Raw genomic sequence first — 13,766 nt, forward strand, 5'->3', positions numbered from 1 at the left:
TATTTTTCTCTTGCAATTTACAATAAAGTTAATCAAGTTTTCCTTTTTACCAACAACAATCAATGAAAGGATAATAATGATTATCATGTTTACTTATCGTCATCATCATTATCCTCATCGTCACCAATATCATCGCTTTCATCATAATCAACATTCACATTATCACCATCATCATCTTCATCATCATTATCATTGTTGGCAATTTTTAACTGTCACCGCAAATTGTTGTTGATTTAGCTAATTTAATTGCCAACTCATTCCCAATTGTAACACATAAACATTACAGAAATACAATAAATCATAAATAATAAGGACAATATAAAAAACAAATGATGATTATCATCATTATCATCATCATCGTAATTAACAGTAATCATTATTTTCATCATCTACAAAGACAATAAACTTATATTTATACAATTAAATAATAATAAAAAGAGAGAGACACAAATTGATAATTAATCAATTAGCTAATTAGTAAATCAATCAACTAATTAACCAATATAAACAAGTATCATCACAATAATGATAATAATAATGACAGAATGTTAATCAACTTAAACATCATAACAATTTAACATTTCACAAGTAAATTTTTTCAGTTAATTTCAATGAAAATTAAGTTAATCAAGTTAAATTTTTACCTTTTATAACAAAGCATAAAACAGTTAGTTGATTAACTAACTGAATTCAGTCAATTGATGATGAGGCAAATTTTGTCTCTCCCCTTGATTGTTATCAACAATTTGATTTGTCAACTATCAACAACAATATAATATTATTATAAGCGGATAGCGGATCATTAAGTCAATTGAAATTTCAGATCAACAACAATCAACAATCAACAATGATAACAAAATGATTTTTAAACTTGAGGTTCCTGTTCAATGGTAAATCTCAATGGCACTTATGATCCCAATGTAAGGAATTGACTGTGAAGAGGAAAAATAAAAAGTCAACTGTTTTGTTGATTGTTGATATGATAATAGTAATAATTGTCAATTGTATGGGCAATCAAAAGAGTAACCAAATTTACACGAAAACGCCTTTGGTAACAATCAACGATTACAATAAATTGTCAGAGAGTCTTGATAATAACACCAGAAGCATTTGTTACTTGAATCGATTTTACCTCCTCTCGAATATATTTACTTGAAGAAGATGATAAATATCCTCACTCCCTTTGTATTCTTGATAATATACTCACATAGACTCTCACTCTCATCATCATCATCATCATCATCATCATCTACCTCTCTCACACAATCTGGTATCACAATGATGATGAAGATAATGATAATAATATAACAGAAAGAGTGAGAGAGTAAAACTTATCACAATAATACAACTATTCAGATACATAGAGATGCCAATGTATTGGTTACAATACTGAGGGAGAGAAAGACACACTTCCGTAATAAGTAAGCAGATATTGTTAACGTTTCTCATCATCAACAGTATCATCATCATCATCATCTTCATCTTCATCTTATCATCATTTTGAGCTTTATCCACAGTAAACAATACAAAGTGTAAAACTGCCAAATGTAAAGTGCCAGGTCACAAAATGTATTGACAATTTCCTGTGATCGACTTTATTTCAGCCTCATACCTTAGGTCACAATAGATTATCAATAAATAATGATCCAGATAATAGACTTGACTTTTCAATCTTATCATAAATATTATCTTCATCTCTCTCTCTCTCACTTTTTATCATCATTAACAATCATCATCATCATCGTCCATCTTTTGTCGTTGTATATTGTCCTCCATCCTCTCCCTATGTGTGATTGGTATCAATGGTCAAGCAATAATTGTTCAAAGAAAAACAAAATGTTAGTTGATTGTTATCAATTTTTTGATTTACTTCAACTTTTCACCTTTAACTTGACAACAATCAGCTAATCACAATATCAATTGGTATCAATTGACTTTCAATCAACTGGGTAATCAATATTTACTCATGCCAATTATTTACATAATAATAATAATACACAACAACAACAACAACAATTTTCCAAGTGTTAAGGTAAAATCAATTGATTGTAGTGATTAAATTATGATTTATAAGGATTAGTGAGATAATATTTATCCTCTATTTTCATATTATAATCCCATTTACCTTTATTATATTTTCATTTAATCATAAATTGTTGCTCTGTTATTATGATAACTTTTTTTTTCTTGACTTGGAAACAAAAATTAACATTAATTCATTATAATTTAGTGAATTAATTTAAATTGAATACTAATAATCAACTGTGATTACCTGTCATAGTAAAGAGATAGAGAGAGAGAGAATTAAGTTAATTTAGTGACCAAACAATTTAAATTGTTGTTAACCTTAACTTAATTTTTTTTTCTTCTTCTTCATCAGAACGAAACAACAAAAAATCATTTATCAAAATTAAAGTGAATTAAAATTTACACTAATCAGAGAAAAAGTTAATTCCAATAATTTGAGATTAAGTTAATTGAGATTTCAAATATTTTGATTTGCAAATTTATGCTCATTAAATGTTGTTGTTTTAACTGTTGGTTGCCCTTGCAATTGATGCCCAATCATGATAATCATCATGAAAACGATGATTCCATCATGATAATCTGAGATTCTGAGAAACTAATGAATGTGATTTAGGTGTAAAAAATATTATAAATCCTTTAATCTGTTTCTGTATTAATCTCAATCTTTCCACATTATCTCACCATGAAAATGATGAAACTGAGATTTTTTCACTCACTCAACGATGATGAAGATAAAGATGATGATGATAATGATGATGATGGTTCATGAAACATGTCAAGAATGAATAATTGATGATAACCATTACACTTACATTTCTCTTCGCCTTTTTTTCCTCATCTTGTTAATCAGATAATTTATTTTTTACCTTTGCTGACAATATGGAAATTCAGATGAAAATAATATCATCATCATCATCATCTTCATCTTCATTCATTATCTGGTATCTTAGCTAATGACGTAAATTATTTTGATTAATATCAGTTAATTATTGTGTTAGATATCAAGGTGATTAAATTGTGATACCAGAAAACGCAAATTGTTCAGTTAATCAACTCAGAGAATTTAATTGTTACCTGTTGGTTTCCTATCAAACTTTAAATTGTTTACTATCAACCAATTCAAATTAACTTTAAATTAACGCAAACTCTGTTATATTATCATGAAGATGATGATGATGATGAGAGAGTTTTTCAAATCAGGTTATGTAATGTATAGGTTGAAGATGATGATGATGATGATGATTAAGATTAAGGATGAGGATGTAAATTGATCCATCATGGTTGCCAGATGAGGAAATTTAATCCAATCAACATGTAACATTTTTTTTCCGGAAATTTGTTCATATTTTCATTTCCAATTCTTCATCCATAAGAGATCCAATTTTGCCTCTTTAAACTGTGAAAATTAACCAGCAATTAGTAAATTGTTGACTCTTACAAATGATCATCATCATCATCTATTATAATTATCATATGCTGGTAAATAGCATGATAATGATGATATAATAAATCCATGAACAACAGTAGGTAACAAATCAAATGGACAATGTTTACCAATTGTTGTTGTTGTTGTTGTGATGATGATGATGATGATGATGATGATAACTACAACTTCAACATCTTTTCATCATTTAATGTGACACTTTCATGATTTGTTTGCTATTGTTGTTGAATATGTTGACTGGTAATAATTTACAGAATCCAAGTCTTGATAATATCAGCAACCATATTAAAGGACTGTGGGGGTATAATAACAATTAGACAATGATTATTATTAAATTTAATGATCATCAAGATACTTAACAATTAAATTGCACTGTAACTACATCAATCCAAGGTGGAAACCATTAATTTGCTGTTAATTGCAGTTTCTAATCGTTCCTGATACTTTACGCTTTCTTTGAACCAATTTTTTTGCATCATCATCATCACAATTAACAGTTAACAATCAACGTTTTTCTGGTCTCTTCCCTTTAATCAATATGACAAAAAATAAATTAGTTAACTAAATTAACACAAATCTAATTATTAATAGACTTTAAAACTTTTTGTTTCAACAAAAATGATGATGATGATGATGATCACCAGATTAGATTTAATTGAATTGAACAGTAATTAGCAATTAATCCAATACAGTGCTAACAATTTAGTTGATTATCACTATGAGAAACACAAAAAGTTAAATTATTACCTGAAAATTGAGAGATAATTGTAATTGGATAAAGATTAAGACAATCAAATCAATTGATCAATTCGCAAGGGAAATTGATTGTTTAAATTGTCTAATTACTAATTTGTAATCATTAAGATGTAAGCAAACAATTAAGGATAATGAAGAAAGAGAGAGAGAGAGTTTCAATTTCTCATAATTATAATAGTCATTAAATTGATTAATTAATGATTAGTGAAAAAAAGTGAGATGATAAAGTGATGATTATTGTGGCGGATAAAAGTATCCGGTGGTCATCATAATCTTCAGCAATTTAATGATGATAACAATAGATGATCAGTTAATGATGTTGATTGTTGTGTGTGGTCGATGGTGGTTTTTTATCATCATTATCATCATATTTATCATCCTCAGACAAAATAATAATAAAGAAGCCGGAATCTAATAATAAATAAGAAAAGAAATTAGAAAACTTAAAATTGATGAAAATGATGATGATGGTGAGAAGATGATGATAATCATTTCAGTGAGAGAGAGAGAGAGAGAGAGAGAGAGAGAGAGAGAGAGAAGATGATAAACAGTAAAGTTCAGCAATGGAAAACCAATGCCAGGTTAGTCTGGATGGAGAATTCAATGTTATCATTGAATAGAATGAAATTCTGTCTAGTTACCTGTCGATGTTTACATTTTCCTCTTTCTTACCTTTCCAGGTAAACAAAAGAAAGAAGAGAGAGAGAGTAAGATGATATCTAATGAAGATAAAGAAGATGAAAAATAGATTCTCACTTTTCCAATGAATGAGCAAAGATGATGTAATGATGATAATGATGTGGAAATGTTTCTTTCCAAATCTGAAAAGGTAAAATTTGTCTCTCAGGTAAATGAATCAATTGATTCCTATGGTTGAGAGATGAATACAAAATTTATGAAAACAGAAAATGTATCACAATTGATTGATTGGTTTTCCTGAAAATCATCATGAACACTTACAGTCATTTACAAAGGTGTTTACTATTGAGATCATTTGAAAAGGTAACAGGATATGGATACCTTTTCAATTTCATCAGTTCCAATCAGATGATATTGTTAATCTCTTCCTACAATAATTAGCCGGATATATAACTGTTAATGAGAGAGAAACTTATCAGAACATCAATCCAAGTTCAATTCAATTTCGATTTTTTTCTTCTTCAAAACCGATAAACGTTTTCTCTTTTCAGTTTCTTACCTTGAATTCAATTCAATCTCTTTCATTGGAAATGATTATTTTCATCATCTTCTTCTTATTTCGAACCTTTTTTTCTTCTTCTTCTTCACAAGATTGGAAATTCTTTTCATTCCAATTTCTGAGATAATTCATCTTTTTTTTCCTCTTCATCTGATTCTCAATCTCTTCTTTTTTTTCTGATCATAATCCGTGTTATGTTGATGATATAATTGGTTTGAGAAGTTCTTGTTAAGAATCCAACTTGTTTTCTCCACCATGTTACCTGTTTTTATTCAGAATATTTATCATCAGGAATCATCTTTTTCTTTCCTTCTTCTCCATCAAGATGAGAATCAAGGTTAGAATCCTGGTTCAGAATCATAACCAATCAACAGGTAAAAGGACAACACCAAGAAATCATTTCCAATTTATCAGTTTATTTTATCTCTCTCTCTCTCTCTCATCTCATTGAATTGTTGTTGTTATTTTCCAATATTATCACCATAATCATAATCATGATCATCCTAAAGTCCAGGGTCAAACAAATAGCAAACTACAAGATACATTCAATATTCCTGCTTAATCAACAACAATTGATGAATTAATCAACTGATAAATTTTCATTTACCTTTGCAATTATAATTATAAAAAATAAGGTGAAAAACAATGGAGACAATAAGTACAATATACTAAATTGTTGACGATGATGATGATGATGACTTTGGTTTCTCTTTATCCTCTTTCTTTTGTCTTCATTACGATGAGTGATATATTTATAAATAAATATACGGGGTGTATAATACATATTATATATATAAATTGTAACCTTCCAGCAAGAAAAACTTTCTAGTTGTTTATAATGGACTTGAGTTTATGTTGAACAGCGTCTCTCTCATCATCATCATCATCATCATAATCATCATCATGATAATATTACCAACGACAGGTCTCATAGGTTTTGAAACAAAAGGCCATAATTGTTGATGATGATGTTATTACAATTTAGATTGTTATCAAATTGTTTGCTCAATTCGTGTTGGATTTTTGTGTAACTTTTTCCTCCACCCTTAGTATTACCCTGCTTCTTGTTATTAGCATTGTATATATGATGACTTCTGCTATGGCGATAATATTTGTATGTACTTTGCTGAATCAAATATCACCTTATTATCATCATCATTATCAGGTAGTAAGGGAGAGAAAGAGAGAGAGAGTATGTGTGTAAGAGGGAGATAGACAGGAGTATAATAAACAACATTGATCCATAGTTAAACATGTGATTATCCAATAAGTAATTTATTAGTATCACACATCATATTAAGGTGAGTCGATTTAGTAACGCAACTGGAAACAGTAAAAGTAACGGTAAATAGCATCTTGTTTATCTTGCTAATCCAGTTAGTTTTGTCTTTGGGTTTTCCAATGGGTTTTTATGGTCCCAGTGATGATAATGATGATGATGACCATTGGAGACTTAATTGTAAGGATATTGAATGGTTTTCTTTTTGTTATTGAATTTCCTCTTGCTTGATAATTTGTCTCTTGACTTTGATTGTGATGATTGAATTCACAGGAAATTTAATCAGTTCACTTCATGGAAATGAGTCTAATTTTAGTACTGCGCGAGTGGGAAATTGTTAATTGTTGTGGTTATTGATTCCAAGTAATTTTAGCTCGTCTCCTTTTTGTTTCCTTATCAATTTTCCAAGGGGTTAATTAGAGTAAGTTTAATTGTCTGTTTAATTGTGTGAGTGTGAGTGTTTCTTGTGTCTCTCTCCATGAGTGTCTCTCTCTCTCTCTCTCTCTCTCCATCTAATTGATCATGTTACACTGTTGATTAATTTAGCAATTGTGAAGAGCACTTGATGCTACTGGCTCCGAGGATCTCGCTTAGTTCATCAAAAAGAGTTAATTGTCAAGAATAGATTCAAATGATTAACTTGATGATGATTATCAAGAGTAACCTGAGAGAAAATAATAAGAAACATTAGATTAGTTAATGATTAGTAAAAAGCTTGAGAAATGTTTTTGACTGATTACATGATTATCAGAATGATTAAGAAAAATGTAAACTTAACCATAATTTCATTAATTGCTGAGAAAAGCAATTAATTTTTCTCTCTCTCTCATTCTCACTCATTTGAAACTTTTTCTTCAATTATATGTTACCATGTTAACCATATTCACATATTGATACTGTCGATAATGATTATGTTGATTGTGACTTTCACAATGATTTATTAACCCAAACAACTAAGTTAACAATCAAATCAATCATTCAGCCAACATGAACACCGTCAACAATTAAGTTACATACACATGTTCAAATATAAATAAAGGGTTAGTTGGTTAATTTGATTATAATACAATTACCTAAATCTCATCATCATGATACTTGGAAAAAGTTTAAGGATAAATTGTTTCATCATCAACAATTTAGCTCATATAATAATATAATTGTAACATTTTCTGTGTCAAAGTGGAAAATTGTAATTAATGGAAAACAAAAAAAAACTGATTAACCAGTAAAAAAACTAATAATAACAACAATTACGAAGATTAAATTGTTACAATCAGAATTAGAAACAATCGGTTAATTTATCATTAAAAAAAAGGTGAGTAAATGAATGAATTAAGTTTACGATTAACAGTTTTGATGTGTAATAACAATTTAGTAATAATAGTAACATTTATTACTATTATTTGAATGATAGGCTTACATTTGAATTAATCTGATTTGATGAGAATGAAATTGCAATAGAAATCAAATTAATTCAGAAAAATGAAACAACCACCAACCAACAACAAGAAACGTTGAATAGATTGATAGATTCAAATATGAATGTAAATCTTAATATCATTCACAATCAAGTAAACATCAAGTTATTACATTTTCTTTACCTTGATTATTATAACGTTATTATAATAATCAAGATAATCATAATCGTAACTACATATAATATCATCAAAGATGATTATCTTTTAAACAAAAGAGTAACCCGCAAATTTCAAATTCAATTTACTCGCCCAACAGCAAAGTGAGTGAGAGAGATTGAGGGAGAGACCACCAAAGATGTAAACTAATGGTTACATAAGATGATAATGAAGATGAGGAAGATGAGAGAAAAGAACTAATCTTTTTCTCTTTCTTTTCGCCATCCTAATCACCCTGTAAACCATCAATCTCATCTAAAATTTTATCCTCTCATATGTTGTGTTGTTGTGGTTTTGACGAATCCTTTTTCCCAATATTTGATTAACTTGCACGCGTTTTTCATTATACATTATTGCTTATTGATATTTTTCCCATTCCAATTTTACTTTCAATTTTTAAACGATTAACCAATCAAACCACAAATCCTGTGCTCCATTAATTGTGAATAATGATCATCATCATGATACCACTTATGATAATAACTGTAGATGAAAAAGAGAGAGAGAGAGAAAAGGAAAACCATTAATACATTGAACAGTTAATTTAACATTGATTATAAACAAGTAACAACAATAATAATAACAGAACATGAAATTAGATTAAAACAAATTTTGACAGTTCTGTAGATAGTCAAAAGTGTGTGTGTGTGTTTCTGTATGTAGGGTGGGCCAAAAGGAGAAAGAAAGAAAGAGAGAGAGAGATATAATAAAGAGAGAAAACAATAAAACCGATAATTTTCTAGATAAAAGAAAAGAAGAAAAATGTTCGTTGTAAGATGAAAAACGATAAAAACGATCATGATGATTATCTTTGGATATACTTAAAATACTTTACACAATCAATTCGAATGGTTCATCATCATCATCATCTTCTAATAAATTTCATGGATAACACCTTAGGCCAAAATGTTTCTTTCCCGTTTTCAACTCGTTGTTATTGTTGTTGTTATTTCGCTGTAAACTCATTTTTCCGCTTAACAGGTAAACCTCGTAATCTACCGCAGAAAATTATCATGGACAGAGAAAAGAAAGAAAAAAATAACTTACCTGCCCTTTTTTGTTACCTTTTACCTTTTTGCTTAACCTTTATACCTCCTCTTCATTATCATTATCATCATCTTCATCCTCATCACCATCTACCTTCATCTTTAGCTTCTCTTTTCGTAGCTCTTTTTTCATCATCATCATCATCTTCTTCCTCTTCTTCTTTGGTACATCGACCGATTAACCTAATGTGTTATGAGGGTTATTCCAAGTTGATATAACCTAGAATTAACTTTTTACCTGATTGCAGGTTAATTGTAATGTAACAACATTCGAAGGTGTAACTTTTGACACCTTCGAACCTTCATTACAGTGGCAGCAGAAAATAGAAAAACGTTCTCTCTCTCTCTCTCTACCTCATAGTAGCTAATATATACCAATATGTGTACATCCAACACGTTAGAAAAAGGATGATGATGATGATGATGAGAAGAGAAAAATTTTACACACTCAATGTAATCCTTTTCTATTCTTTTTCGTTACAATCAAACTTGCAAGGAACATCCTTTTGATGGGTTAACAGCCTAATGTAGTTGTTGTTGTTGGAGTGGTTGTGATGGTGGTGGAGTTGGTGGAGTTGGTGGTAGCCTCAGAAAATTAAAAGTCAAAAAGATAATCATTATTATCGTCATCGTCATCATCCACAGGGTATAATTATTTACACCATTTCGACCATAGTCTTAATTGTTTTCTCAATCTTACAAACTATGAATTTGATGTAACCTTTTATGCCTTAAGGCCTTTAACTAGATGAAAAGAAGAGAAAAAGAATTGACCAACAAGAGAATGTAAAAAGAATAGGGATAAGATAATAAGGATAAAAGAGGAAAAGGATTTGATATTGAATTTACCTCAACTTGGTTTCCTGTTAATTTGAGAAAATTTTGTTCTTTTGTAAATTTTGTGTCTTTCGTTGTTCCAATGTCATTGCTCATCATCTTTTATCTTCATCATTATCACCAGAATCATCTGGAAAAAGTTTCAGTCAGTTGGTTGGATGATTTAATAATATGTTACAAGAGTTTCAATTAAATTATCAAGAAAATAAGATACATGATACCTTAATGATCAGCGTAATTTAAGAGAGCCTGTAAGAGAGAAAGGGTTAAAAGGACAAAATAATCAACAGAAAAAAAAAACAAATTCATGAGAAAATACGTGAAAATTGTGACAAATCAAAGTTTCACCTTCTATTAACCCTTTGCTATTTACTTGCGAGCTAGTGGGTTGTATTAATTATCTAATGTAAATTTTAAACAATTAATTAACTATCAAGTCAGGGTTGGGTTAATTTGTGACAATTTTTGCTCATATGTTGTGTCACTTTCACACTTTCATGAGAGGTGAACACAATATCTAAGAATGACAATAGAAAACTGAAAAGATGAATTCACCTGAGTGTCAATGTTGATTTGACAAAAAAAAAGAGAGAAACATTAATCTCTCTCTATATATCAATTAACACCACCAATTATTTCCTTGTTTTTGTTTACTAGTTTGAACAATTGGTTAGTCGTTTTCCAACAATGGTCATCTTTAAAGTCCACTTATTATCTCATGTATCTTTCGGTCATGGTAATAAAATCAAATAACCATTGGTGTAAAAATCATCACCTTAGCGCCTACGCTTTACTTATGAATATTGATTGTTTATCTCTCGTTGGATTTTTTTTTTCATCCGAAAAATTGTATCCTTTCCAAACAATAGAGAACCAAAGAGAAAACAACTGAAAAAGAAATGAAGAAAAAAAAATAGAAATCAATTGATAATCGATGAAAATGATCTTTCATTTTAGATAATCACATACATTGAGAATCAATGGTTTCCATTGTCTTGCAAAAATTGTTCCCAATACAAAAAGTGACAAAAGGAACAGAAAAAATGTTCTCAAAATAGTTGTGTCCAAGAGAACAACAATCAATAAATAACGTTAATTGTACTAAATTATGTACAATACAAACCATAGATTATGAAGATCAAATTAAAACACGAAAGAAACAGAAAATAGAAAAACAATAATAATCAATATGTCGGCATCAGTTTTCCCTCTAATTTACATATGACACATTGTCTTCTCACCCAATATTTACAATCTAATTACCATCTAGTTAATTTAGTTGTCACATGTAATAACAGTTCAATTGATGGTAAATCATCAAGCAAAAAAGGAAGACACAAAAACCACAATTAAAATAAGAGAAACAAACAAAATTGGAATCAAGATGAAAATGAGATTAGAAAAATTGAAAACAAAGAGAAGTGAAAAGTTGAAGCGCTTTTTTTGAAAAGATTAATTTTCGATTAAAAAATGATTATTATTTTGCAATTTTCTATTTTATTTTGTTCGAGAAATATTCCATTCTAATTGGTGATTGATTTTCTCTTTCCTATCGGATTAGACGGATGTTTCCAACAGTTCGAGTCTCTTTTACTGGAATCGATGTGAATGTTAAATATTTGGTTCTAATGGACATCGTTCCCGTGGACAATAAACGTTACCGTTATGCTTATCACCGGTCATCTTGGCTTGTAGCGGGCAAGGCTGACCCTCCCTCACCCGCTCGACTTTACCTTCACCCAGATGCACCCTATTCAGCTGACCAGTTGAGGAAACAAGTGATTACCTTTGAGAAAGTTAAACTGACCAACAACGAGATGGACAGATCTGGACATGTAAGTACAACAACAAAAAAACAGACAATATTTGTAACTCAATTTACTTTAATGAAAAACTTTTCCTTGTTTGATTTTTTTTCTTATTCAGATTGTATTAAATTCAATGCACAAATATCAACCTCGAATTCATCTGATCATATATCGTGAAGGAATTACTTTCAATTCAACCTTCATCGCAATGGAATCAGAACGTTTTAGAACCTTCGTCTTTCCTGAGACCGTTTTCACAGCCGTAACTGCCTATCAGAATCAATTGGTAAGTTAATCCATTAAAAAAAAATCTCATTCCAAATTCAACTTGACCCTCAGAAAAGCATCAGTTCCGTTTCCGGATAAAAAAAAACAAGAAAAACAAACTTTTTTTTCACTTAAGCAAAATTGAAGTAACAACAAAAAAAAACATCATCATCATCATCATCATGATAATAATGATTTAACACAAGGTAATTGTTACCAATTGAATAATATATTAGTTGATTGTCAAAAGTTGTAAATTGTAAATTCAATTGATCAACCTGAAGTAAAGGCAACTAATCAAATTACAATCTAATTTAGTTGATTCAAAAGTTTTGTGTGTTGTTAAATTCAATTCAATTTAAATAATGATTTTTGAAAGTTTTTCAAAAAAAAAGTAGCAAATATAAAACAAAATTTTCAATTCCTTTGTGGTTTTTGTATCAGAAACCAGTTAATGGTTTACAACAATTTACTTTCGATGATTAATATTAATGATAATTTACAGCAATTTATCAACAATTTAAGTCACAAACACACACACACACAGAGAAAATGGTGAACATCAATTTTTTATTGTAACCATAATATTACATGAGAAACCATTAAGAGGTTAATATTTAGTTCATTACCTATTAGTGGTTTACCTTGAGTGTTATAAATGTCCAATCTTGTCCTTTATTCATATACATATGAATACTAGTCCATACAGGGTGCCCTTTGCCCAGTATAATAACAAGAAACTGGACATGTTAACCAAAAAAAAAGCCATAGGTCAAGATTAACAGTAACCCAACAATGTTAATGTTACCTGAGGTAATTCATGTTAATAGTTTACCTTTAAAGTTGAATGTTGTTCAAAGCTCTTGGATCAAGATGGAAACCATTTCATGTCATAATTTAAATCAGATTAAACTGATTTCTTACAATTAGTGACATTAAAAGGAATGTGACTCTCTCTCTCTCTCTCTCTCTAAAATATATTTATCATCATCTTCATCTTCATCATCATTGTGATAAAAGCCACTTAAAGGTTTCACTTTTTATTACCTTTAATCTTGAATATGATAAAACTCACAGGTAAATTGTAATTGCAACTTTTGCAATTGATTACGATTTGATTGCAATATTAAAATGACCATTGATGATAAGAGGGAGAGAGAGAGAGAGAGAGGTAAGAACTGGACTTACCTGTGTAAATTTTTTTCCTTAAATTTACCTGAAAATTTATATTCACCTTAATTTTAATCAACTTTTATATATATAAATGTATTAACTGTTACTTATGTTAATCAATTTGACTTTTTTTCCCAAACTTTTACCTTTGGTTTAGATGAAAAAAAAAACTCTGAAATAAAAGTTAATATAATACTTAATCCGACACATAATTAACATTAATCATGATTAATTTTTGTCTTGATAGTCACACAATTAATTCCTATGTGTCATTTATGTACCTTTGATAATCAGGT

At 29.3% G+C, this 13,766-nt stretch overlaps 1 protein-coding gene and 1 long non-coding RNA gene across 12 annotated transcripts in view; one reads left to right on the forward strand and one right to left on the reverse strand.

Annotated features, from left to right (window-relative positions):
- The window catches only part of LOC128393545 (T-box protein H15-like), a 29,419-nt gene that overhangs the window by 3,678 nt on the left and 11,975 nt on the right, over positions 1 to 13,766 (forward strand). The window contains 2 exon segments of the mRNA XM_053353731.1: positions 11,784 to 12,057; positions 12,149 to 12,316. Coding sequence (XP_053209706.1) covers positions 11,784 to 12,057; positions 12,149 to 12,316 — 442 coding nt within the window.
- Positions 2,814 to 11,649, reverse strand: LOC128393549 (uncharacterized). 11 transcript variants are annotated; one of them, XR_008326193.1, is made up of 8 exons: positions 11,192 to 11,644; positions 10,778 to 11,110; positions 10,235 to 10,471; positions 5,427 to 10,129; positions 5,189 to 5,320; positions 4,985 to 5,095; positions 4,870 to 4,900; positions 2,814 to 4,639 (listed from the first exon to the last, which is right to left on the reverse strand). It is a non-coding gene; the product is annotated as an uncharacterized LOC128393549 (long non-coding RNA). The 11 variants fall into 11 exon arrangements; XR_008326191.1 differs by having other exon boundaries at positions 2,814 to 3,765; positions 3,833 to 4,639; positions 4,870 to 5,320; positions 11,192 to 11,649; XR_008326197.1 differs by having other exon boundaries at positions 4,870 to 5,320; positions 5,427 to 8,822; positions 9,387 to 10,129; positions 11,192 to 11,647.

Source organism: Panonychus citri, unplaced genomic scaffold (genome assembly GCF_014898815.1).
Source record: "Panonychus citri isolate SS breed McGregor unplaced genomic scaffold, ASM1489881v1 Contig00138, whole genome shotgun sequence".
Taxonomy (NCBI): Eukaryota; Metazoa; Arthropoda; class Arachnida; order Trombidiformes; family Tetranychidae; genus Panonychus; species Panonychus citri.